General features: G+C 41.4%; 2 protein-coding genes across 24 annotated transcripts in view; one reads left to right on the top strand and one right to left on the bottom strand.

The window, feature by feature from the left end:
• LOC148777270 (spermatogenesis-associated protein 31E1-like) overlaps positions 1–21,921 on the bottom strand; it is a 172,470-nt gene that overhangs the window by 6,507 nt on the left and 144,042 nt on the right. For 10 of the 11 annotated variants that reach the window (XM_088837841.1, XM_088837842.1, XM_088837839.1 and 7 more), the window contains one exon: positions 280–331. Coding sequence is in view for 1 of the 11 variants with exons in the window: in XM_088837844.1 (XP_088693970.1) it covers positions 280–331; positions 1,069–1,263 (247 nt within the window). In the remaining 10 variants the exon portion in view is untranslated. Of the gene's footprint in view, positions 1–279; positions 332–1,068; positions 1,632–21,921 lie in introns of those variants that run through there. The other variant, XM_088837844.1, reaches the window with a different exon arrangement.
• LOC129557506 (spermatogenesis-associated protein 31E1-like) overlaps positions 1–21,921 on the top strand; it is a 171,878-nt gene that overhangs the window by 45,419 nt on the left and 104,538 nt on the right. For 7 of the 13 annotated variants that reach the window (XM_088837858.1, XM_088837849.1, XM_088837856.1 and 4 more), the window contains one exon: positions 11,414–11,508. The exons of the other annotated variants lie outside the window; for them this stretch is intronic. The gene's annotated coding sequence lies outside the window, so the exon portion shown is untranslated. The remainder of the gene's footprint in view (positions 1–11,413; positions 11,509–21,921) is intronic. 13 annotated transcript variants of the gene reach the window in all.

Raw genomic sequence — 21,921 nt, 5'->3', positions numbered from 1 at the left:
TGTCCTACGTGTCCTGGAGGGCTCACTTCCCAATCCAGTGCAGCCCTCAGGCCCATTTGGTACAGAGCCTTTTCCAGGCCTCTCACAGCTACATTCTACACATGGAATCTGGGGCGTATCTGGATCCTGCTCTCCTTCCCAGAAGCCTCCCTGGGGGTTCTGTTTCTCAAGGGAGAAGTCCTGCCACTGGCCGCCCTCAGAGTCTGTGGAACTGGGCCTCATGGAGAGAGAGGTGGGGACTAACACTTGGGGCACTCATGTCTGGAAGTCAGAACTCACCTTTAGAAGCTCTATTTCGCTTGCTGCTGCTTCCCCTTCGTTCCTTTCGATGCTGAGAGAGAGAGAGAAGAAATGACGGCTTAAGACCCAAATCTCAGTCTCCTCTCCCTAGAGAAGCAGCAGGCACTAGTGTCCACATATAATATGACTATCTACATTTCACTGACAGGTCTGTGATTTTTCTTTCCTTTCACTCATTTTTCAAGTGGATAAAATATTTTCTGTTTTCCTTCTTTGAAGAACAAAAGATGATTTTCAATGTGAGATGCACTCTGTGCTTCTTTCGTCACTGTTCTTGTGCTCAAGAAACACACACATTCTCAGACTATGGGTGAATCTTAGCTTCGTCAGGTAGATCTCTGCTTCTTAATGCCAGCCCCACCCCCCGTCCCTGCTCTGAGGCTCTTGGAGCTTCAATACTGCCAGAAGAGCAGCCCTGAGACACTGTTCACAGCTGCTGAACTAGTGCTTAGAGTCCTGTCCTCTGCCTGAGATTGAACTAAGTATCCAATCCTCAACCCCTGGTCACTGTGTTTGGGACATGCCCTGGAGCCCCTACGACCCCTGGACAACTGATCTGAGATCTTTGGGTAGAAATCCTAGTGTTCACTCTATGTCCTGCCCAGCGTGGTTTGTCGCTAGAGGCACGATGTTCTATTCTTCCTTGAAAATAGATGTTCTGTTCTTTCCCACCTCAGGAATCTCTGGGTGATTCAGAAAAGTAGATATTAAAAGTAGATAATAAAAAATATTTTATATGCTTGTGAGTCTGGACCAAGGGTTCCTTACCTTTCTGATGTCTCCATGTTTCCTAGGGGGAGGAAAGGATGGGTTTTTCTCCAGGTAGGGAAGGATCAGGTAAAAGAGCCCCAGTCCACACAGGAAGGCGAGGATGGTATCGATCGCCCCGAAAGGGGAGCTGGAGTTCATCCAAGTATCAGTGCTTTTCAGAGAAAAGAGAGGATTCTCCTTCATCTGAATCATACTGCTGCCCTCAGGCAACTGAGCACAGGGTGTGCACTTGGGGACTAAAGTACTAGGCTCACATCATAAGAGATGTGGTCTGTTCACAAAGGGCCCTTGAGGGTAAGAGGGATTAGCAGAGGAGGAGGCTGGACTATAGCCCCTCCCTAACCGTCCAGCCCCCCAGCTTCATTCATCTCCCTTCCTCTGAGCCTTCCCATCCTACCTTCTTATCCTCTTAGAGACATTAGTCCAGTGTTGCTTCTTTCCACCTAGAACTCAGAGAATTCCAGGTTCCTTTGATAACATTGCTTGAGTCCCATCAATACTTTAAAAAATCTGGAGTTCTCCCTGTGACTTTGGTTAATCATAGGTATTTTTACTTTTATGATATTTTTTTAAAATTTCAGTTAATGTTTACTATACCAGGAACTAAAAATTAGTTAAAAATTATTTGAAGTTTACAAGGCTATGAGATATAAAGCAAATTGAAATAAACCTTCAGAGTAAGTTTTTCATAATTTTCCAGCATCCTTGTTTTCTGAACTCAACACACTGAACAAAAAGTTTTGGAGCACTCTGTACAGATACACATACATCCTTTAAACAAATCAGTCCAGTAGTTTCAAATCTAGGAACAAAGCCTTTTTTTTTGTTTGTTTTTTGGTTTTTTTTCCAGTTCAAACGTTATCTTTCAGTATTTGTTATAAGTGGGACTGCTAGCAGTCAATTCTCCCAGACTCTTGTTTATCTGGGAATATTTTTATTTTTCCATCTTTTCTGAAGCATAGATTTAATAGACATGGAATCCTTGGGTGACAGTTTTTTCTTTCAGATCTTTTAATATGGCATCTCACAGCCTTCCCTCTGCCGTTTCTGACTGGAAGTCAGTGATTAATCTTACTGTGGTCTCCTCATATATGGAGAGGAGAAGGAAACGGCAACCCAGTCCAGTATTCTTGCCTAGAGAATCCCTTGGACAGAGGAGCCTGGTGGGCTGCTGTCCATGGGGTCGCACAGAGTCGGACACGACTGAAGTGACTTAGCAGCAGCAGCAGCAGCATGTATGGAGAACATTTTTTCTCCAGCTACTTTCAAGACTTTTCCTTTGTTTTTCCACAGTTTGACCAAAATGTGTCTCAGAGTGCATCTGTTTCCTTTCATTTTTCTAGAGGTGAACTCTGAATCTGGAGAGTGTTTTTCATCAAAATTTTATAAATATTCAGCCATTCTGTCTATAAGTAATTTTATTTCCTCCCCTTTCTCTCCCTTCTTTCTGAGAGTCTTTTTCCTTCCACATCTGATGGTGTGCTGAATGGATGCCATAGATCGTTTTCCCTCAACATCTTTTCTCTTTGTTTTTTACTTTGATTTCCTGAATTCATCTTCAAGTTTATGGATTCTTTCTGCTACCATCTCAAGTGTGCTGTTGATCCCATTTTTCATTTTAATAAGTATAGTTTTCAATTCTAGGATTTATATTAGTTTCCTTTCGAAAAATAATTTCCAGCTATTTATTGCGTGTCTCTTTTGAGTATCATATTTTCATCTAACTCTTCATGCATGGCTCCTTTAGTCCATCTTGCAGGTTTCGTTAGTTGGATTTTTTAATGTTTTGACCTTCATACTGATTTTATAAGTGATATGTGAGTTATATGTGGTATATAAATGCTTTACTCACCACCATTTCAACACTAGAGTTTTCTGATTTTAACTGTGTATTTATCTGTCCCAGGGAGTTTTATACTTTGATATATTTTCCTTTTCCTAATTAGCATCTTTTCATTTCAGCTTGTAGAACTCTTTTTAACATTTCCTAGTAGACTGATCTAATGGTGATGGACATTTGCTTGTCTGGAAAATTCAATGTCTCCTTCAATTCTGAATGACAGATTTGCTGAGTATTGTTTCTTTGAATTAACTTTCTGCCCCTTGTGTGCCTCTTTTCCTTTCTCCCTTATAATTCATATCGTAGGTCCACTTGATGCTGTCCCTTAATTTAGTGTCCTTAACTTCACTATTTTTATTCTTTTTTCTTTTTCTCTGATGAGGTAAATCCCACAGTTTTGCCCTCAAGTTTATTGATTCTTTCTTCCACTAGTCTACTGTTGAATCCCTCTATTGAATTTTTCAGTCCAGTTGCTGTATCCTTCACATTTGTGGCTTCTGTTTGGTACTTAAAAATAATTTCTTTTTTTCTATCTCTTCATTGAAATTCCTGCTTTGTTCACATATTGTTCTCCTGATCTTGGTGAACATCTTTTAAACAATTATTTCAAACTCTGTATCAGGTAAATCACTTCTCTTCATATGAATATGGACTGTTTCTGATCTTTATTTACTTTTTTTCTCTTGGAACGTTGTCCTCTGTTTATTTAATTTCCCTCACTCTCTCTCTTGGTTTTGCACATTAGATAAGATAGCCACCTCTCCCAGTCTTGACAGAGTAGTTTCACATTGAAGGTGAGACTCACCAATCAGCTCAGCCTGGGTTCTTGATTGTTTCACAAATTTTGTGGGTCTTTTTCAGCCACACTCTTTGTTCTTGGTACCTCACAGTAGTTGAGGATATTCAAGGGCCCATCAGTGTCCCAAAGGGGAGAATCCCAATCAGCACATGGAGGTAGGATGACTGGAAGCTGGGAAAGTAGGTAGTCATACCCCTTTCAAGGACAAGCTTCTTAGTGGGAGACCTAGCCACTTGGTGTAGGATTGAGGAAGAAGGTAGAGAGACACAGGCTTCTTGGGTTTCTGGGGAGGCTCTCAGTCAGGTCATGTGCTGTGTGTGCTCAGGCGCTAGGTCATGTCCGACTCTGAGACCCCATAGATTTAACTCTCCAGGCTCCTCTGTCTCTTGAATTCTCCAAGCAAGAATACTGGAGTGGATAGCCTTTCCCTTCTCTTGGGGATCTTTCCAACCCCGGGATCGAACCCAGGTCTCCTGCATTGTGGGTAGGTTCTTTACCATCTGAGCCACCAGGGAAGTAGTGTTCAGTATAGTTGCCATATTGGACATTACATCCAGAGTTTGTATTTATCTTGAAACTGAAAATTTGCACCTTTTGACTGCCTTTGTCTAATTTCTCCCTCCACGTACTCCCCACCTCTGGCAAGTTCAAATCTGTTCTCTTTTTCTATGAGATTTTGTTTGTTTTTGAAGTATAACTGCCCTGAACACTATATTAGTTCCTCTTTTACAAAACAGTGATTCGATATATCTAGACATTTCAAAATGATCCCAATGTTAAGTTCATTACAATCAGTAATACAGAGGTATTACCTAATTATTGACTATATTCCCCACATTGTACAGTTTCATACCTGTGACTCCAACCAGAATAAATGTCCATCTGTATGACATTTATTATCCAACCAGAAATTTGTACCCTCACCATTTCTCTTCTTTGAACCTCTTCTGGCAATCACTTCTTTGTTCTTTGTATATACAAATGTGTTTCTGTTTTGTTATATTTGTCTATAGTTTTGTTTTTGGATTCCTCATGTAAATAATCCAATAAAATATTTATCTTTCTCTGACTTTTGTCACTTTGCATCCCTCTGGTCCACCAGGTTATCGCAAATGGCAAGATTTCATTTTTTTATTACTGAGTAATATGCACATACACATGCGCGCGCACACAGACACACTCACATACCATATCTTTCTCCAGTCATCTATTGGTGGGAACTTAGGTTGCTTGCATATATCAGCTACTGTAAATAATACTGTAAATATCAGCTACAATGAACATAGCAGTGCATATATATTTTTTTAAATAGTGTTTTCATTTTCTTCAGATAAATGCCCAGAAATGAAATTGCTGAATAAAATGGTAGTTCTATTTCAATTTTTTTGAGGAATCTCCATATTGTTTTCCATAGTGACTTCATCAGTTTACATTACAATTTGCCTTGTATGGTACAGTGAACATTGTTTGGTTGAATTCTCCTTTGAAGCTGTCAGTCCAGGACTTTTATTTGCTGGGATTGTTTTGTTTACTGTTTCAATTATACCCTACTACTAGTGATCAGTCTGCTCAGATTCTCTATTTCTTCCTGATTCAGTGTTGGATGATCATGTTTCTAGAAACTGATTCATTTCTTCTCACTGTTCAATTTGTTTACACATAACGGTTTGTGGTATAATCTATGATTTTTAAGTTCTATGATATCAGTTATAATTTCTCCTCTTTCATTTTTTATTTTGTTTATCCTTTTTCTGTTTTTTAATAAGTTTAAGAAGATTGGTATTAATTCTTTTGTGAAAATTTGATAGAGTTCACCAGGTAAAGTTTCCTAGTTCATAACTTTTGTTTTTAGATTACTGATTCAGTTTCATTAGTATTAATGAGTCTGTTTAGGTTTTCTGTTTCTTTATGATTTAATATTGGTAAAATGTATGTTTCTAGGAATTTATTTAGTTTTTCTAGGTTGTCAAATTTGTAGACATATTAATCAATCATGAAAGTTTCATGACCCTTTGTATTTCAGTGGCATGAGGTATTACATTGCTTTTTAATTCCCGATTTTGTCTACTGCACAGTCCTTTTTAAATGAGTCTAACTGGGCACCTCATGCGACGAGTTGACTCACTGGAAAAGAGTCTGATGCTAGGAAGGATTGGGGGTGGGAGGAGACGGGGACGACAGAGAATGAGATGGCTGGATGGCATCACCGACTCGATGGACCTGAGTTTGAGTGAACTCCGTGAGTTGGTGATGGACAGGGAGGCCTGGCGTGCTGTGGTTCATGGCTTCGCAAAGAGTCAGACACGACTGAGCGACTGAACTGAACTGAACTGAACTAAAGATTTGTCGATTTTGTTTATCCTTTCAAAAAACCAGCTCTTAATTCCAGTGATCTTTTTATTGTATTCTTAGTCTCTATTTTATTTCTGTTCTGATCTTTCTTATTTCCCTCTTTCTACTAATCTTGGAGTTTATTTATTATTCTTTTTCTAATTCCTTGTGATGTAATGTTAATTTGAGCTATGCATTATTTTTAGAAGTAGGCCGCTTTTGCTAGGAAATTTCTCCCTGTATCCTTATTTTTTTTTTAAAGAAGTAGCATTTATTGAAGAGTTATTGTGTATCAGGAACATTGTGTATTATGTACATCATGTATAATCCCATTTATTTTTTTTAGCAAAGAGGGAGCTATTAATCTGCCCAGTTGGTGATAAGAAAACTTAGACATGGAAAGTTAGTAAGCTGCCCAATTTACAAAAACACTAAGGTTTAGGGTAGTTATTTAAACTCTAGAATTTGAACTTCTATGCTGTACTTTATTTGTGGCCATACAGAGGTGTCTATATTACAGTGGACCAAAATAGGAGACTCCAAGCAATCTTGAGAAAGAAGAACAAAGCTGGAGATATCACATTCACTGATTTCAAATTATACTGTAAAGCTACAGTAATCAAAACAGCATGGTCCTGGAACAAACACAGAGATGTAGATCAGTGGAACAGAATAAAGAGCCCAGAAGCAAATCCACCCTTATATGATCAATTTATTATGACAGAGGAGGGAAGAACATACAAATGGGTAAAGATTCCCACTTCAATGAACAATGTTGACAAAATTGGACAGTTACATCTATAAGAAGATAACTAAAACTTTCTCACACTAAGTAGAAAAATAAACTCAAATTGGATTAAAGATTGTGATAAAAGACCTGAAACCACAGTGAGCTTTACACAGTAAAGAAAACTATAAGCAACATGAAAAGCCCAACTATTGACTGGGTGAAGATATGCCCACATACTGTATCTGATAAGGGATTGACATCGAAAAAATACAAAACACTTCTACAATTTCAGATCAGAAAGCAAACAACCCAAGTAAAAAGTGGACAGAGAACCTGAATAGACATTTTGCCAAAGAAGACATATAGATGGACAAAAGGCATATGAAAAGATGGTCAACATCACTATATCAAAAAGTTACAAAGAAATGTCACCTTACACCTGTCAAAATGGATTTATCAAAAAGACAACATATAGCATGTTGGCAAAGATACAGAGAAGAGGGAACACTTGTGCACTGTTGGTGGGAATGGAAATTCATGGGGCCACTGTGGAAAACAGCATGGAGATTCCTCAAAACCCAAGCATAGAACTACCGTATAATCTAGACAGTGCATTAAAATGCAGAGACATCACTTTGTTGACAAATGTCCATATAGTCAAAGCTATGGTTTTTTCAGTAGTAATGTATGGATGTGAGAGTTGGACCATGAAGAAGGCTGAGCACTGAAGAACTGATGCTTTCAAACTGTCGTGCTTGAGAAGACTCTTGAGAGCCCCTTGGACCTCAAGGAGATCATTCCAATCAATCCATAGGATATCAGCCTTTAATATTCATTGGAAGGACTGATGCTGAAGCTCTACCTAATGTGATGATCCACCTCATTGGAAAAGGTCATGATGTTGGGAAACTCTGAGGGCAAGAGGAGAAAGAGCAACAGACGATGAGATGTTTGGGTGGCATCACTGATTCAAAGGACAAGAGTTTGAACAAACTCGGGAAGATAGTAAAGGACAGGCAAGCCTGGCATGCTGCAGTTCATGGTGTCGCAAAGAGTTGGACGTGGATTAGTGACTGAACAACAACAAAAACAACAACATATAATCCAGGGATTCCACATCTGTATATTTTTCCAAAGGAAACAAAAAACTATTTCAAAAAGATATATGCACCCTTATTCACTGCAGAGTTATCTACAACAGCCAAGATATGGAAGCAGTCTGTGAGTCCATTGATATATGAATGGATGAGTAGTATATAGAGAGAATGGAACATTACTCAATCATTAAAAAATGAAATCATGCCATTTGCAACAACAGGGATGGACCCAGAGGGTATTAGGCTCAGGGAAATAAGTCATACAGAAAAACACAAACATCCCATGATTTTACTTATGTTTGGAGTCCTAAAAACAAAACAGAAGAACAGACATAACAAAACAAGAAACACAATTACAGATCAGAGAATAAGTAGGTAGTTGCCATAGGGTAGAAGGGAAGAGTGAAATTGTTGAGGGAGATTAAAAGGTACAAACTTTCAGTTAAAAAATAAAAGAGTCTTGGGGGTGAAATGTATAGCATGGGGAATATAGGTGACAATGTTGTAATGTCTTTGTGTGGTGACAGATGGTAACTAGACGTATTGTGCTGATCATTTTGTAATGTGTAGAAATATCAAATCACTATGTCCTGAATCTGAAATTGACATTATGTTAAAGATCAGTTACGTGTCAATAAAAAAAGAACAAACACCATCTAACACCTAGAGATTTAATACATAATCCTATATTAATGAGATGTGTACAGAAATATTATAGACTTTTTTAAACTCATATAGTTGAATTATTCATGCAGCCAACATACCTTTATTAAAGAATCATTGTCACCATTTGTCTATGGAAACAGGGTGCAATGTCTGTGTATTTCTTTAGAGTATCTTTGTCGTGTGTTGTGTAGATGAACATAGTCCATACTGATTGTGGGTATATGCACATATACGTGCAATCACAGATTTTGATTTGTCATGGCTGTCCACAGGAATCACAGTGCTAGGTCAGCATCATAAACTCTCCGACATTCTGCCTTAAAGTAATAACAGGCAATTTCATAGATATTACTTGGTTTCATCTGATCAAAAACATTCTTCATTCACTGCCTGGATTTTAAATACGTGTTTAATTATACAAGTAACATATAAATACATTTTCTTTGTAAAAATGCCAGGTGTTGACATTAGACACAAGCTCCCCCTTAGACTATTTTTGATCCCAATTTCCTCCCCAGGGGTTGATCACTGTTTTCAGTTTGACGTGTAAAATCGTAAAACAGTGCTGCTGGTTGTATTGTCCCATTTATTGGTGAGAAAATGTGGAACCAGCAGTGTCATTTGTTTAACGCAATTTGCAAGTGATTAAATGTGGGGAATCCTTGTCTTGGTTCCAGGCCTCCCAATTGCAAATATGTAGTTCTTTCTCCTTCTCCCTGATCTTATCAGGAGAGGTAAAAACAGTCCACCCAGATCAGCTCTTCAGATGTGGAGAATTGCTTGCTTTCTCCACTTTCCTCACATGGTGCCATTCCCAAATCCCACCACCGCAGGCGAAGTGCTCTGGTGTGTGACTGGCTGTCTGGGCACACTGACCAGATCTACATAGAGTTCTCCAGCTGGTTTCCTTAAGGTGCAGGGGCACCCTTGCTTCATTAGCTAGTACCCCACACCTTTGTCAGTGCAGCCAAAGTCAGCATATTAGGGTAATCCTCCATCTCTTACTGTTTAGCACTTGAGACACACAAAACTTTAAGGCTTCTGTGTTTACCATCGTATGTCTTCATTCAAGTCCCTGATAAAATATGTACTCCAGGGCCAGCTGGGAGCTCTGGTTTTGGTGAGTGTGCTGAATCAAAGAGGGTCCCTTGTTCAGTACTCCTGCTTAGGCTGTTATAAGTCACCCCACCAGCACTTAGCCAACAGTCCTTCATCTTTTCAGACAGTTATAATACACCTAACGAATGCCTTGATGACAGGAAGATGTATTTTTCCATCATTTCTCTAGATATCTAGTCTTGTAAACCAGACCGAAAAAAAAAAAAGGAAAGAACTGTAGATTGGAAAACATTGTTCCTACGAATCAAGTGAATCCCGTGGCTACTTCTTAATTCTCTGTAGCCCTGTTAAGAGCCACTTGGTTCCCATCCCCTCCCCTATCCATATGTTGAAGCCCAGCTCCCAACATGATTATATTTGGAGACAGGGCCTTTTAAGGTTAAATGAAGTCATAAGAGTAGAATCCTCATTGGTATGATTTGTGTTCAAGGGGAAGAGACGTCAGGGATGCAAGCCCAGACGAGAGACCATTATAACCCCAGGAGAGAGGCCTCAGAACCAACCCTGCAACACCCTGATCTTGGGGTTCCAGTCCTGAACTGTGAGGAAATGAATGTCTATTGTTTCAGGCCCCAGAATGTGCTATTTTGTTATGTTCAGTTCAGTTCAGTCGACTGAACTGAAGAGTCACAAAGGCTGACTCTTTGCGACCCCATGAATCGCAGCACGCCAGGCCTCCCTGTCCATCACCAACTCCTGGATTTCACTCAACCTCATGTCCATCGAGTCAGTGATGCCATTCAGTCATCTCGTTCTCTGTCGTCCCCTTCTCCTCCTGCCCCCAGTCCCTCCCAGCATCAGAGTCTTCTCCAATGAGTCAACTCTTCGCATGAGGTGGCCAAAGTATTGGAGTTTCAGCTTTAGCATCAGTCCTTCCAATGAACTAGCCCTAGCAAATTAATATAGGCCTAAAAGTTTATACCGTATTTTTTCATCTCACCCCAGTCATCTTGAAACCAAGTGAGACACTGGGGAGCTCCTGGGCATGGAAGCATCTCTGTCCCCCATGTCTGGTTTGTAGGAAATGAACCACAGCTTCTATGACCTTCCCTGAGCGTGAAGGGCAGATTCAAATCGTTTCTAATCGGGAACGGAGGGGATGCAGAGACAAAGGAGGAGCAGCCAAGAAACAGTAGTGCAGCCTTGGAGCAGGGTCCTGGTTCCACCTCAAGGGGTGCACATAACAGTGTCTTTGAGCTCTTCTACAAAACTGAAACCCCTAACCAAGGGAAGATGTTAGCATTCTTCATTCCAGAGAAGACTACTTAAGGCCAGACTGAAGAAACCAGAGAAACTCAGCAAGTTTAGGGAACCACCTGAGGTCAGATTAAAGGAGTGAAGGTCCTGCACACACCCTAATCCCTATCAAAACCCGGGCAGATTCATGTCAATGTATGGCAAACCAATCCAATAATGTAAAGTAATTAGCCTCCAATTAAAATAAATATATTAAAAAAAAAAAAACCCTGCCCTTGAACCATTGCTATAAAACTCCTCACTAAATCCTCCCAGGTTGGGCCACACAAGTTTTGAGAGGCAAAAGGCCACGTGTCCTCCTCTGCCTGGCAAAGCAATAAAGCTCTTCTTTGCTACTTCACCCAAAACTCTTGTCTTCAAGATTCAATTTTGGACCAGTGCAGAGATGCTGAAGTTTTGGGCATCCTCCCTGTATTTAATTTTCATTACCTATATTATTCTTAAACCTTGGTCTGTTCTATCCGTAATCACTTTCCTTGGGGTGACCTTTGTTTTCTTCACAGGCTGATGGGAACCACAGTGTCATGGCTTCATTCCACATCTGGGTTAATGTACATGGTGCAGCTCACAATGGCAGGGACCAGCAAAGGAATATTAGGTGAGACCTTGAGCGCTTTCCTTCTGCTCTCATTAATTCATTAAGTTCATTCACCTATTGGTAATGAGATTTTGATGAAGGTCTGCGGTAACAACTGGGCTTCCCAGATGGTACAGAGGTGATGAATCTGTCAATGCAGGAGACACAGGAGATGTGGGTTCGATCCCCAGGCCAGGAAGATGATCTGGATGAGGGCATGCAACCCACTCAAGTATTCTTACCTGGAGAATCTCATGGACAGAGGAGCCTGGCACGCTTCAGTTCATAGGGTTGCACAGTGTCGGACTGACTGAATCGATTTACCATGCACGCACGCACTGTAGGCCCGAGATTCTAGGGTTGGCCCATCCCACCATCCCTCTTCCCTGGAAGGACAGCTAACTCCTCAGAGGACTGTTTTGGAATTGGGCACAGATAACTCTTGGGTAGTGATTCAGTGTTCTCAAGACTTGAACCTCAGCTAAGGGAAGTATAGAGGCTCATTTAATTATAGTATAAAAGTCCTTTATATAACATTGGCCATAATCACATAGGCATACTGGTAATAATAATCACACAGTAATCAGATAACAATCCATAGTGATGTGTGTCTTTCTGTAATTTGAATATGCACGCCCATGCATATGCAACAAACTTTTTTTTTAAATCATTCTACTCAGCACGATGTAGAAAACAAAAGTTGCTTGAAATCTGAATGAATTCATGTTAATGTATGGCAGAAACCAACACAATCCTGTGAAGTGATTATTCTCCAATTAAAAATTTTTTAAATTAAAAAATATGAACAAATTGAAAAAAAAATCAGACTTTATTAAAAATATACTTGTTTTCAAAGAATGTTTCAGAGGATATCCCACTGGGGTCTCTCCTATTTAAGTTGTTTTATAATGAAGACTTCGATAAGCACTTTGATTAAAATCCCCTGGATCCACCTTAAACTGGTGACAATGTACTGTTCTCTGGTGAATTGTTAAGGTAGATATCTCATCCTGAAAAATTAAAAATCCAAGACAGACTTGTGTGTACGGAAATGATGACAGGCAGGAAGTGATTCACTTTTACAAGAATTCTCGATAGCAATCCAGAAATTAATTTGGATTAATATTTACATTTAACTGATGATTTGGGCAGGATGACATGTCACTAAACATGTGATGTTGTGTTTAATTTTCCTTATCATGCAGTTGTCTTTCCATTTTAAAAAGTCTCTCATCTTCTTTGTGCAGGTCCTGGGTTTGTGTTTAGGGGTGTGTACATTGAAAAGACGCAATAAAGAGCTAAGTATGCCTCAGGTTGGGACACATTTCCACCACTGAGTCTGCTCTTTCCCTTAAGTTGAATGTTGCAAATATAGAACATATTAGTTTTTTTTTAACCTGAAAAAAATACATATTTATTTCTGCTTATACTATATATCCAACATGGGTGAGGTGGAGGGTCCCTTTGGGCAGAAACTTCCACAGTCTTGGTGGCAGAGAGAGAGAGAAAAGTGGCAATTCGTACCTGGGCTCTTTTTTTAAAATATAAATAGTTTAACTTGATTGGAATAGCTGAACCATTAAGAAGGCAGAATACCAAAGAATTGATGCCTTTGAACTGTGGTGCTGGAGAAGACTCCTGAAAGTTCCTTGGACAGCAAGGAGATCAAACCAATCTTAAGGGAGATCAAACCTGAATATTCACTGGAAGGACTGATGCTAAAGTGGAAGCTCCAGTATTGTGGTCATCTGATGGGAACAGACAGCTCATTGCAAATGTCCCTGATGCTGGGAAGGATCGAGGTCAGGAGAAGAGGGCATCAGAGGATGAGATGGCTGGATGGCTTCACTGATGCAATGAACGTGCACTTGGGCAAACTCTGGGAGATGGTGAGGGACAGCGAGGCCTGGCGTGCTGCAGTCCTTGGGGTCACAGAGTCACACAAGACTGGGCAACTGAACAACACTAATTGATTTATTCATATGATGACATATTGGTTTCAGGAATACAGCGGTGGTTCAGTTATGCATCTACACATATTCAGAATATCTTAGAATTGAAGTGTTTGAGCTATACTTCAGTAACAGTTTGGGGATGTTAGGAAAATGAGTGCCAGTGAGAAACACTTCAGTTCATTCTATTGCTGATTGCCTTCAACTGGGTGCTATCAACTACACATTGGCACTTACCAAGAGCACTGCCAACAACTGGACAATGAAGGCATTTGCCCATTTGCCTCTACGGAGATTGAACCCCATGCTGCTATAGCTGTTGACCTTCAACAATCCCTGAGGGAGTTCAGGGTGGAATGAGGCACTCTGTGCTCCAGGGAGTCTGGTGGGACAGGTCTTTAAATAGTTGGATGTTTTTAGGAACAGATTTTATGATATAAATCCTTGCTTCTCCTCATGTCTAGAAAAGCACTAAATCCCTTACCATCTGAGCCACCAAGGAAGGGTTCAGTTCAGTTCAGTTCGGTTCAGTCGCTCAGTCGTGTCCGACTCTCCGCGACCCCATGAATCACAGCACGCCAGGCCTCCCTGTCCATTACCAACTCCCGGAGTACACTCAAACTCATGTCCACAGAGTCGGTGATGCCATCCAGCCATCTCCTTCTCGGTCGTCCCCTTCTCCTCCCGCCCCCAACCTTTCCCAGCATCAGAGTCTTTTCCAGTGAGTCAACTCGTCGCATGAGGTGGCCAAAGTATTGCAGCTTCAGCTTTAGCATCAGTCCCTCCAATGAACATCCCGGATTGATCTCCTTTAGAATGGACTGGTTGAATCTCCTTGCAGTATAAGGGACTCTCAAGAGTCTTCTCCAACACCACAGTTCAAAAGCATCGATTCTTCGGCGATCAGCTTTCTTCACAGTCCAACTCTCACATCCATACATGACCACAGGAAAAACCATTGCCTTGACTAGACGGACCTTGGTTGGCAAAGTAATGTCTCTGCTTTTTAATATACTATCTAGGTTGGTCATAACTTTCCTTCCAAGGAGCAAGCGTCTTTTAATTTCATGGCTGCAATCAGCATCCGCAGTGATTTTGGAGCCCCAAAATATAAAGTCTGACACTGTTTCCACTGTTTTTCCATCTATTTCCCATGAAGTGATGGGACCAGATGCCATGATCTTTGTTTTCTGAATGTTGAGCTTCAAGCCAACCTTTTCACTCTCCTCTTTCACTTTCATCAAGAGGCTTTTGAGTTCCTCTTCACTTTCTGCCATAAGGGTAGTGTCATCTGCATATCTGAGGTTATTGATATTTCTCCCAGCAATCTTGATTCCAGGTTGTGCTTCTTCCAGCCCAGCGTTCCTCATGATGTACTCTGCATACAAGTTAAATAAGTAAGGTGACAATATACAACCTTGACGTACACCTTTTCCTATTTGGAACCAGTCTGTTGTTCCATGTCCAGTTCTAACTGTTGCTTCCTGACCTGCATACAGGTTTCTCAAGAGGCAGGTCAGGTGGTCTGGGATTCCCATCTCTTTCAGAATGTTCCACAGTTTATTGTGATCCACACAGTCAAAGGCTTTGGCATAGTCAATGAAGCAGAAATAGATGTTTTTCTGAAACTCTCTTGCTTTCTCCATGATCCAGCGGATGTTGACAATTTGATCTCTGGTGCCTCTGCCTTTTCCAAAACCTGCTTGAACATCTGGGAGTTCACGGTTTACATACTGCTGAAGCCTGGCTTGGAGAATTTTGAGCATGACTTTACTAGCGTGTGAGATGAGTGCAATTGTGCGGTAGTTTGAGCATTCTTTGGCATTGCCTTTCTTTGGGACTGGAATGAAGACTGACCTCTTCCAGTCCTGTGGCCACTGCTGAGTTTTCCATATCTGCTGGCATATTGAGTGCAACACTTTCACAGCATCATCTTTCAAGACTTGAAATAGCTCAACTGGAATTCCATCACCTCCACTAGCTTTGTTCGTAGTGATGCTTTCTAAGGCCCACTTGACTTCACATTCCAAGATGTCTGGCTCTAGGTCAATGATCACGTTATCGTGACTATCTTGGTCGTGAAGATCTTTTCCGTACAGTTCTTCTGTGTATTCCTGCCACCTCTTCTTAATATCTTCTGCTTCTGTTAGGTCCATACCATTTCTGTCCTTTATCGAGCCCATCTTTGCATGAAATGTTCCCTTGGAATCTCTAATTTTCTTGAAGAGGTCTCTTGTTTTTCCCATTCTGTTGTTTTCCTCTATTTCTTTGCATTGATCACTGAGGAAGTCTTTCTTATCTCTCCTTGCTCTTCTTTGGAACTCTGCATTCAGGTGCTTATATCTTTCCTTTTCTCCTTTGCTTTTCGCCTCTCTTCTTTTCACAGCTATTTGTAAGGCCTCCTCAGACAGCCATTTCGCTCTTTTCCATTTCTTTTCCATGGGGATGGTCTTGGTCCCTGTCTCCTGTACAATGTCACGAACCTCCGTCCAGAGTTCATCAGGCACTCTATCAATCAGATCTAGTCCCTTAAATCTATTTCTCACTTCCACTGTATAATCATAAGGGATTTGATTGAGGTCATATCTGAATGGTCTAGTGGTTTCCCCTACTTTCTTCAATTTAAGTCTGAATTTCGCAATAAGGAGTTCATGATCTGAGCCACAGTCAGCTCCTGGTCTTGTTTTTGCTAACTGTATACAGCTTCTCCATCTTTGGTTGCAAAGAATATAATCAATCTGATTTCTGTGTTGACCATCTGGTGATGTCCATGTGTAGAGTCTTCTCTTGTGTTGTTGGAAGAGGGTGTTTGCCAAGGAAGGGTACATTAATGTAAAATTTAATTGAATTATTAAAGGACACTCTAGGGTCGTTTCTGAAGCTTATCTCAGTAATCTGTCTATGGATGAAGATCAGATGCCTCACACATGGCCTGCAATCAAGACTGGAAGAAGACATAATTTAAGGAACTCCCTCCAACCTTTCTATCAGATACTCTTAACTAGTACCTGAAATGCCCAGGGAAATTGAAAGGAAATTGACTCTTGGGTTAACTCCCACTTCCAAAGGCCCCTAAGCTGGACTGGTCTATGGAGAGGCCTGCTGACCTCAAACTCACCTTAAAACAATGCTCAAACAAAGGAAACTGCACTATGCTGGGATGAGAAGAAGATGACATCAGCAGTAGACAGCTAGCCCAAGATGATAATCTGACTCGTATGATCACTTATAACGTTCTTGATTCCTTGGACCTATGCCTATCAATCAAATGTTTTCTGTCATGGACACAATTCTGTGCTAGTTTAAAACCCAATCCAATTGTTTGGTTGTGGCCAGTTACCTGTGTGTAGTACTTCTGGGTTACCTTGGTGCATTTCTGTTCTCTAGGGCTCTGACTGGATACCCCCTAGGAAATTGATTTTAGATGAGTGTTCAGTTCTGTTCTATCTTCATGATATTCCTAGATGGGATCCTCTCACCTGGCCAATTAATAATACCTGCTCTGATGCTGGCCATAGATTTAAGTTTTCTCTTAGGGTCATTTAAACTCAATTGGAATGATAAACTAAGTCTCAATAAAAAAAAATTAACCTCTCATCTATTAGTAGGAAAACTCCCACAGTTACCGGGTGGATCTACATGGTTAACACCAGGCTATGGTCATTTAAGTTTAAAGGCTCCTCTGTGTTGCTGCTAAGGCAATGGTTAAATCATACTGAAAATGATCAACCTGGTAGTTATGAGACAAGGCTGGGTGCTTTATGAACTCTGCCCTTAGAGAGTGATTGGTATGGAACTCAGTGGATTTGTGGCACTAATTTATGGCCTTCACATCTACAGGGATGGATACGAAGGTGTAGCCTGGGATTCCCATGAGTTTTAGGTCATACATGTTAACAAATTAGAGGTAACCCCAACCAGTCTACCACTGGTATGATCCCAGTGGGTCAAAGTTTGCCTGGAGAATCCCTTGGACAGAGAAGCCTGGAGGGCTATAGTCCATGGGGTTGCAAGAGCCGGACACGACTTAGCGAATACACCACCACAGTGGGTCAAAGATCTGTATTCAACTGGTTTGACCATTTAGCAGCTTTTGTGTGTGTGTGTGCCTTCAATGGGATTGGAGGATGTAATTGACCATATCTAAGCCTTCACAATTTTCATAAGCTTTAAATGATAGTAATCGGGATATTAGCCTATTGAATTCTGAGATCTCTATGATGAGAAAGGCAATGCTACACAACTGCAGGACCATTGCCACCTTACAGCATCTCAGGGAGGTATCTGTGCTACAATTCAAACTGAATGCTGTATTTTCATACCTGATAAATCCTTTAATGTAATAACTATATTTGATGAACTACAAGAAAAATGAGATTTATGCTCTAAGTCACTCATTTCCTAGGCTTGACAATCGTTTAAAAAACACTGGTTTGCTGTGGGAGCTCATGGCTACAATATTTACTTTTAATTCCACTAATGTTAGTAACTATACCATTTGTATTGGAGTTTCAGCTTCAACACCAGTCCTTCCAATAAACACCCAGGAGTGATTTCTTTAGGACGGACCAGTTGGATCTCCTTGCAATCCAGGGGACGCTCAAGAGTCTTCTCCAACACCACTGTCCAAAAGCATCACTTCTTCTGCGCTCAGCTTTCTTTATAGTCCAACTCACATCCATACATGGCTACTGGAAAACCCATAGCCTTGACTAGATGGATCATTGTTAGCAAAGTAATGTCTCTGCTTTTTAATATGCTGTCTAGGTTGGTCATAACTTTCCTTCCAAGGAGTGAGCATCTTTTATTTTCATGGCTGCAATCACCATGTGCAGTGATTTTGGAGCCCAGAAAAATAGTCTGCCACTGTTGCCACTGTTTCCGCATCTATTTGGCATGAGGTGATGGGGTCAGACTTTGTTTTTTTGGGCTCCAAAATCACTGCAGATGCTGATTGCAGCCATGAAATTAAAAGACGCTTGCTCCTTGGAAGGAAAGTTATGAGCAACCTTGATAGTATATTAAAAAGCAGAGACATTACTTTGCCAACCAAGGTCCGTCTAGTCAAGGCAATGGTTTTTCCCGTGGTCATGTATGGATGTGAGAGTTGAACTGTGAAGAAGGCTGATCGCCGAAGAATCGATGCTTTTGAACTGTGGTGTTGGAGAAGACTCTTGAGAGTCCCTTATACTGCAAGGAGATCCAACCAGTCCATTCTAGAGGAGATCAATCCTGGATGTTCATTGGAGGGACTGATGCTAAAGCTGAAACTGCAATACTTTGGCCACCTCATGCGACGAGTTGACTCACTGGAAAAGACTCTGATGCTGGGAAAGGTTGGGGGCGGGAGGAGAAGGGGACGACGGAGAATGAGATGGCTGGATGGCATCACCGACTCGATGGACGTGAGTTTGAGTGAACTCCGGGAGTTGGTGATGGACAGGGAGGCCTGGCGTGCTGTGATTCATGGGGTCGCGGAGAGTCGGACACGACTGAGCGACTGAACTGAACTGAACTGAACTGATGGGACCGGATGCCATGATCTTCGTTTTCTGAATGTTGAGCTTCAAGCCAAGTTTTTCACTCTCCTCTTTCACTTTCATCAAGAGGCTCTTTAGTTCTTCACTTTATGCCATAAGTGTGGTGTCATCTGCCTACCTGAAGTTATTGATATTTCTGCTGGCAATCTTGTTTCCAGCTTGTGCTTCCTCCAGCCCAGCGTTTCTCATGATGCACTCTGCATATAAGTTAAATAAGCAGGGTGACAGTATACAGCCTTGACATACTCCTTTCCTGATTTGGAACCAGTCTATTGTTCCATGTCCAGTTCTAACTGTTGCTTCCTGACCTGCATGCAGATTTCTCGAGAGGCAGGTCAGGTGGTCTGGTATTCCCATCTCTTTCAGAATGTTCCACAGTTTATTGTGATCCACACGGTCAAAGCCTTTGTCATAGTCAGCAAGGCAAAAAACAGATGTTTTTCTGGAACTCTCTTGCTTTTTCCATGATCCAGCGGATGTTGGCAATTTGATCTCTGCTTCCTCTGCCTTTTCTAAAACCAGCTTGAACATCTGGAAGTTCACGGTTCACGTATTGCTGAAGGCTGGCTTGGAGAATTTTGAGCATGACTCTACTAGCGTGTGAGATGAGTGCAATTGTGTGGTAGTTTGAGCATTCTTTGGCGTTGCCTTTCTTTGGGATTGGAATGAAAACTGACCTTTTCTGGTCCTGTGGCCACTGCTGAGTTGTCCAAATTTGTTGACATATTGAGTGCAGCACTTTCACAGCATCATCTTTTAGGATTTGAAATAGCTCCACTGGAATTCCATCACCTCCACTAGCTTTGTTCATAGTGCTACTTCCTAAGGCCCACTTGCCTTCGCATTCCAGAATGTCTGGCTCTAGGTGAGTGATCACACCATCATGATTATCTGGGTCATGAAGATCTTTTTTGTATAGTTCTTCTTTGTGTTCTTGCCACCACTTCTTAATATCTTCTGCTTCTCTTAGGTCCCTAGCATTTCTGTCCTTTATTGAGCCCATCTTTGCATGGAATGTTCCCTTGGTATCTCTAATTTGCTTGAAGAGATCTCTAGTCTTTCCTATTCTATTGTTTTCCTCTATTTGCATTGATCGCTGAGAAAGGCTTTCTTATCTCTCCTTGCTATTCTTTGGAACTCTGCATTCAAATGGGTATATCATTCCTTTTCTACTTTGCTTTTCTCTTCTCTTCTTTTCTCAGCTATTTGTAAGGCCTCCTCAGACAAGCACTTTGCTTTATTGCATTTCTTTTTCTTGGGGACGGTCTTGATCCCTGCCTCCTGTATAATGTCACGAGCCTCCGTCCATAGTTCTTCAGGCACTCTATCAGATCTAGTCCCTTAAATCTATTTCTCACTTCCACTGTATAAGGGATTTGATTTAGATCATCCCTGAGTGGTCTAGTGATTTTCCCCACTTTCATCCGTTTAGGTCTGAATTTGGCAATAAGGAGTTCATGATCTGAGCCACAGTCAGCTTCTGGTCTTGTTTTTGCTGACCGTTTAGAGCTTCTCCATCTTTGGCTGCAAAGAATATAATCAGTCTGATTTCGCTGTTGACCATCTGGTGATGTTCGTGTGTAGAGACCTGTGTTGTTGGAAAAGGGTGTTTGCTATGACCAGTGTTTTCTCTTGGCAAAACTCTATTAGCCTTTGCCCTGCTTCATGCTGTACTCCAAGGCAAAATTTGCCTGTTACTCCAGGTATTTCTTGACTTCCTACTTTTGCATTCCAGTCCCGTATAATGAAAAGGACACCTTTCATGGGTGTTAGTTCTAAAAGGTCTGGTAGGTCTTCATAGAACCATTCAACTTCAGCTTCTTCAGCGTTACAGGTTGGGGCATAGACTTGGATTACCGGGATATTGAATGGTTTGCCATCAGTTCAGTTCAGTTCAGTTCAGTCACTCAGTCGTGTCCGACTCTCCGCGACCCCATGAATCACAGCACGCCAGGCCTCCCTGTCCACCACCAACTCCCGGAGTACACTCAAACTCATGTCCACAGAGTCGGTGATGCCATCCAGCCATCTCATTCTCCGTCGTCCCCTTCTCCTCCCACCCCCAACCTTTCCCAGCATCAGAGTCTTTTCCAGTGAGTCAACTCGTCGCATGAGGTGGCCAAAGTATTGCAGCTTCAGCTTTAGCATCAGTCCCTCCAATGAACATCCAGGATTGATCTCCTTTAGAATGGACTGGTTGGATCTCCTTGCAGTATAAGGGACTCTCAAGAGTCTTCTCCAACACCACAGTTCAAAAACATCGATTCTTCGGCGATCAGCCTTCCTCACAGTCCAACTCTCACATCCATACATGACCATGGAAAAAACCATTGCCTTGACTAGACGGACCTTGGTTGGCAAAGTAATGTCTCTGCTTTTTAATATACTATCAAGGTTGGTCATAACTTTCCTTCCAAGGAGCAAGCGTCTTTTAATTTCATGGCTGCAATCAGCATCTGCAGTGATTTTGGAGCCCAAAAAAAATAAAGTCTGACACTGTTTCCACCGTTTTTCCATCCATTTCCCATGAAGCGATGGGACCAGATGCCATGCCATACTGTGAGGTATTAAAAGATGCAGTGAGAGGGAATACTCTCCTGGACCATAACTAGAATACAGGTGTCCAGATATCTTTGACTATTAAGACCTAGTCCAGTAATAGCACATTGAGTGTCTTATCAAGAAAAACCTTCTTCAGAACTGGGAACAAGCCTTCCCAGGAAGGCAGGACAAAATGGTCATGAAATGCTCCCCAAAGTGTGGTCGGATTCCTGACCACAAGGGGGCTGTGTCAACTACAAATTGGCACTTACCAAGAGCACTGACAACAGCTGAACTACAAAGGCATTTGCCATCTGCCTCTATGGAAATTAAACCCCATGCTGCTATAGCTGTTGACCTTCAAGAATCCCTAAGGGAGTTCAGGGTGGAGTGAGGCACTC

Source organism: Moschus berezovskii, chromosome 7 (assembly GCF_049115385.1).
Source record: "Moschus berezovskii isolate FMDL1 chromosome 7, NW_MosBer_1.0, whole genome shotgun sequence".
Taxonomy (NCBI): Eukaryota; Metazoa; Chordata; class Mammalia; order Artiodactyla; family Moschidae; genus Moschus; species Moschus berezovskii.
This window is presented reverse-complemented; position numbering and strand designations above follow the sequence as displayed.